The sequence below is a fragment of the Pteropus vampyrus genome, unplaced genomic scaffold (assembly GCF_000151845.1).
Source record: "Pteropus vampyrus isolate Shadow unplaced genomic scaffold, Pvam_2.0 Scaffold22, whole genome shotgun sequence".
Taxonomy (NCBI): Eukaryota; Metazoa; Chordata; class Mammalia; order Chiroptera; family Pteropodidae; genus Pteropus; species Pteropus vampyrus.
In genome coordinates, this window is record NW_011888803.1 from 7,879,391 (window position 1) to 7,885,355 (window position 5,965).

The 5,965-nt window shown below is 39.2% G+C and overlaps 1 protein-coding gene across 1 annotated transcript in view; it reads left to right on the forward strand.

The window, feature by feature from the left end:
* Window positions 1–5,957, forward strand: part of WDR63 (WD repeat domain 63) — a 69,359-nt gene extending 63,402 nt beyond the window's left edge. The window contains exon 21 of the mRNA XM_023528130.1: window positions 5,932–5,957. Coding sequence (XP_023383898.1) covers window positions 5,932–5,957 — 26 coding nt within the window. The remainder of the gene's footprint in view (window positions 1–5,931) is intronic.
* Window positions 5,958–5,965: the final 8 nt, after the last annotated feature.

Genomic DNA, 5,965 nt, shown 5'->3' on the forward strand with positions numbered 1-5,965 from the left:
ATGAGTGAGAACTACCATTAGACACCTAGCAAGTTTCTATCTAATTTAAGTTTCTGAAATGTTCTATAATTTCAAAGTCTTTTAGATACATTGGTTTCTAAATACCATTTATAGATACAATGATTCAAAATTTGAAAACTTTCATTATATAGAATATAACATCTAGTGTATAATGCATTAAAACAGGCAATGCAAAAAGGGTGGAATATGTAATCAAAACACATAAGTTTAAATCCCAGCTCTACCACTTACCAGCTACAAGATCTGGGGTAAGGCTCATGTCTTTGCTGAGCTTTAGTTCTCTTATCTTTAAAATGGAGACACTAATAATTACCTTTTAAGGTTACTGTAAGGCTTTCAGTTAAGTAACCTGGCAAATAATGCACTTTCACTAAATGGGAGCTGGTGTATAGACAGACAGACAAACATGCACGAATTTTATTATACGATAACATACTGGAGATGTAAAACTCTCAATAGAGGAGAATTCGGTATAAGACTCATCCATCTTAAACTCTACCAAAAAGGAATCTATAATTCTGAGTACCCCTCTTCTCTTCCTTTTCAGTCCCTCTGTTTGATATGAGTTCTGTCGCTCTGTTGGTCTTCTCTTGCCCATGGGAATACGAGGCCTTTACATAGTCCATGATTTCGGTTCTCCCTTTTTCAGTTGAGGTCATCTCAGTTCATATTTCTACTTCACTCTTACTCATTTTCTTCCTTGCCCTTACGTTGCCAGCATTTTCATCACCGATCCCGTCTATAGTTTCCTTTATAGCCAAATACGTAGTATCCTTCAACATAATTATTCATGCAAGATCTTAGGTCTCAATTAAAAGCACAAGCAGGTAAAAATAGTTTAATGTACTGCATTAGTAAATAGATTAACATAATCACTTATTGATAGATAATAATTCGTATCATAAAAGCAGAGGGCCTCCTTTCAAAATTATTTAGAGGTGATAAGGTATAAAAGAATACCAGTTAGTTAACTTGTCATTCTTTCCCCAGCTTTAAAAAAAGTAGTCTTTGTTTGTTCTTTTGCACATTCACTAACATTGGTTGAAATTCTGCCCTGGGAGACAATCTGCCACTCTCTCCCTATGCCCGCAATTACCTACGATTAAATGCCATATGATAGCTCCTAATTATCCACATCAGCAGAAACAAGTAGAACAGTGAATAATACAAAACTAATTTCCATGTGAAATACTTCCATGTAAAACACCCGGATAATATAATAATCATATCTTGAAATTGTATTATGCTTTTGAGTTTCCAAAACTTTTTCAAGGCCTTGTAACTTCATTTCCATTCGACATAGCACCCTCTTTTAAGTAGAGCTACCACGTCTCAATTTTTTTCTAAAACTAAACCGTGGGTGAGTGAATGGAGTTTAAAACCCTCCTCTGTTACATTAAGAACATGAAAAGTTCACTCAGAGAAAAAAAAAACCTAATGTTTGTCAGAAATATTTCCTTATAAGCAACTGCCGATAAAAGGGAAAAGGAGAAGAGACTGTAACGACCTCAGAGGCCGCAGCGGGGATTAGAGTTAAAATATTTACAGCACTTAGCCAGAAACTGGCAGATAGAAAGTGTTAATACGTGGTCACTGTTAGTATTATTATGGAGAGCTGGGAAAGATCACACATTCGTCCAGCAAGGCTGGTGCCCCCATTTGCCAGGGTTAGGCTGCACACCTCAACCCACAGATCCAAGGGAAACCATACATCCACTTCTTTGTAAACGTCGAATCTGGATACAGCTCATTTCTTGAAAAATAATAGTAATTATAGCTCTAACAGCACATGAAATAGGAGTTTTCCTAACTGGAATTTCAGCTGGAGACCCAAAGCTGGGAACAGTATCAGTTTCCATGTGATCCCTAAACTATGCCATCTATATGGAAATTAGAAGAGAATTCTGTGACCTCTAGCCAATTACCCATATTCCAGACTACACAAGGAAAGCAAGAGGCATGGGAAAGAAGACCAGAAGAGGGTTTTGTGTTTTGTTTTGTTTTGTTTTGTTTTGTTTTGTTTTGTTTTGTTTTGTTTGGAGAGAGAGGTGTCAGAAGGCTACGTATTTTCAACTTCCCACTTCTGCAATACCAGACTCCATTAGAGATAGGTTCTTGGCCAGGATGGACAACTGGCTTCTGACACCCAGCAGGAGGCTTGCTAAGCCATAGCAATCCAAAGGCCAGGAGTTATCAAGTGGCCAGAGCGGAATGTCCAGAGAGAGTTTTGGGAACCCAGGGACTAGGGCCTGTCTTTCGAGGCTGGAAAGTCTGGAGGCAAGAGTTTGGTTTAAACTGCTCTGACAGAGGGTGGAGAGAGGGCCAGTGTGGGATGAACTTCTACTGATGGTAAAGTGAGGGTGGCGAGTTTTCCTGGGGCCAAGTGGGTGGACCCTTGGAATATAGCTAGGTTCAAATCGGATGCCTAAAATAACTTCCTAGTTGGGATGAGGCGACCTCTGCAGAAAGATCCTGAAGGCGCACAGTGGGGGCATTGTAGTAGGGAGGCCCCAAGGGGCAGTCTCCATTTTGATATTAGCTTGGCCTGGATCTTCAAATACCTGAAAATGACACCATGCCTACTACCTAAAAGTGATTAAAAAAAAAAAAAAATGCTACAGGATCTGTCACATATGTTGCAAAGGACTATGGTTAGAAGACTAACATTTTTCTACTCCAATAAAGTCCCGCTCTTTAGTGAATTGGTTATATTGTAGCTAACGCGTTTTAAGTACTTAACTGAGTGTTCAGCACTATTCTGAGGACTTGACCTGTTTAATAATTCTTTTAAGCTGCACAATGTTATGAAATAGGTACAACAATTATTAGACATGAGGAATCTGAGAAAGCAGCTATATTAAGAAAAGTGAGAGAAAATTAAACATATGGGAAGAATACAGTAAACAAAGGGGAACATCAACCATTGGGAATGCTCAATGGAGAAAAATACCTCTTAAAAATTATTCTCTAAAGAAATTAGAATAAAAGCTTAGAGTACAGGACCCCTTGGTGGAATCCACAAAGACAGGGCTTTGTGACAAAGGAGCAGAAGGCACAGGAAGACAATAGAATGGGGAGATGACAAGGACGAGAAACAAAGGCAATGAGGATGACACCCTGAGGCGAAATGTTCCTAACATTCATCTAAAAAAGACACAGATGAGAAAACAAATCTTAAAAATCATGACTGCCCTACCCGATATTAGAATCATTTAAAATGCTACAATAATTAAACCAGAGCCGTACTAACGCAAACATTGACAAATCAAAGAACAGAACAGATGATTCATCAAGTGGTACTGGGCAAATTAGCTGAATAAATATTCCTTGTTGTTATTCTTTCCTCTCTCGATGTGCTTCTCCCTTAGTCAAAGGCAAGATCTTACAGGTCAGCCCGGATTCCCTGCTGCCCAGAGAGCCCACAATCCAATCCATCAGCAAATTCAGTCTGCCCCTCCTTTGGGAGATTCCTTGAATCTGCACACACTTCTCCGCTGTGCCCACTCTGTCTCTGCCACTCTCCTTCAGAGCCAGCGGCTGCTCTCCCTGACTGTGGAGGAGATGCCTTCTCACCTTCTGCCCTTCTGCAAACCCCCTCCAGAGAGCAGCAGCCAGGCCAACTGTTCAAAAATAGCCCTTTCTCATCCTTTGGTATTTCTAGCTTTCAGTGTTTGATAGGGATGACTTGCTCTTTACTTTCCTAGAAAACGTATCAGAAGACAAAAGAACAATTGGAGGCTGAACTGAAAATGGACTATGAGAATTATTTGGAACTGGAAAAGACCGTCCTCATCAATCTTGGCCTACTCAAAGCGACAGACACGATGCCATTCATGGACGTGATGAAGGAAACCTTCCTGTAGGGGTGTTTTGGAGGCTTTGTGGGACTTCTTTCTTTTTTGTTTATTATTTTTTTTATGTAAGGTGGACTAGCAAACTGAACATAGAATAGGTTTATTTATAAATACTAGATTTTTATTTTACTGCTATTAAAACTTTTGAATTATAACAATTAATAAGATCTATTTCAATTTTTAGACTGAATATATACTGAACTTTGTACCAAATATGACAGTTATTGATAATGAAAATTTTATTTTCCTGTAGTCACACACAGTCTGAGTCCTTGACATTCATTCAGGGCCCCTAATACCAGACAGAAGTGGAAATCAAACTTTGCTCCTAATTATCAGGTTGCTTTTGATCACCTCTCCAAAAAGTGCTCCCCTTGGGCCACTACAAAATTGTAGGGCCATATGCTAAACAAAATATTAGCAACTCAAAGCCAGAAATATATGTATAAAGAAAAGGTAGTAAATACATGATCATATTGAGTTAATCCAGGGGATATAAGCTTAATTTAACAGTAGAAAATAAATTAATTAGATTATAGGAGAGAAATGATACCAAAAGAGATGCAGAAAAACTTTTGATAAAATTCAATATCCATTCATGATAAAACTACAATAAATTCTTAGCAACTACAAAAAGAAGAGATCTTCTTAATCTGATGCAGGGCATCTAAAACAACCCTACAACAAACATCATATTTAATGGCGAAAAGTTGAAAGCCTGCCTCCGTCTGATACACGGAACAAGATACAGCGCCCGCCATCATGTCTTCTAGCCAGTATTGTACTGGGGATTAACCAGTGAGGGCATGAAAAGGAAACGATGCATGAAACTGAGTTGTGAAGGAGCATGGTGTACCTCGCTAAGAGATTCAGTGTCACAAAGGTGACTGATACGGGAAGTGGGACTGGAAGGAGACGAGCAGGAGATGAGATTGGAAAAGCAGCTTGGAGCCAGATTGTGAAGGCTGCTGTAAACGAAGCTAAGGAAGTTGGATTATAGTTTGCAGATAATAAGGAATTAATAGAACAGCTAAGCAGGAAGGTGACATGATCAGCTTTATATTCCGAAAGATAAGGAATGGATTAGCATGGGCATAGTGTCATGGCAGGAAATCCTATTAGGAGACAGTAAGAATAATTCATGGAAAAGAATAGGATATGCCCTGTTCCGAAGCTTAGAGTGAAAATAGAAATGAAAGGCCGACTGGATAGGGAAGGAAAAACAAAGGATGATACCAAGGTTTATAAGTTAAGTTGCTAGAGGAAATAAACTCAAAGTTTTATTTACCACAAAAGTCAGATAGATAGTAGCACTTAACCATCTGTGTGCTTTTGGACAGATATGACTTTTCACTGTGAAACAGATTCTATTAAGTCGGCTTGAGAGTATTTACCTTGCAACATTTTTATAAGAGGCAAAAGAGCACCTGCACAAAACATGCCCAGCACGTGTTAGTATCATCATTACTGGAATGTCCCAGGGCTTGGCCTTGCACTTGAACTTTTTTTCCCCCCTTTTTTAAGCCACACTCATGTCTTGGGTGAATCCATTCAGTCTCACAGCTTTAAATACTATTTCTCTAGCCTAGACTTCTCTTATAAAATCGAGAGCTGGATATTCATTTGACTACTCAATGAGTCCACTTGGTTGTACAATAGACATCTCCAATTTAAACATGTCCAAAATTGAGTGCTTGATTTTCCCTCCTATTCTTCCTGTAGCCCTCCCAATCACCTTGCTTCTAGTTTCTCGGATAAAAACTGTGAAGTCACCCTTCATTTCTCTCTTTCTCTACAATCCACACCCAATCCGTGAGCAAATAATGTTGACTATACCTTTAAAATATATACAAAACCTGATCACTTCTCTCCTTCCTCACTGCTGCCACCATGGTCCAAGCCACTATCATCACTCACTGGATGAATGCAGTAACCTCCTAACTGTTCTCCCTGCATCTAAATTGCTCCCTTCAGTTTCTATCAACAGCAGCAAGGTGGTAACTTTAGATGGAAGTCAGAGGCTGTGTTATCTCCCTCAGCTTCCCAGCGCACTCAGAGTATGAGCCAAAGGCTTCACCATGACCTGCAAG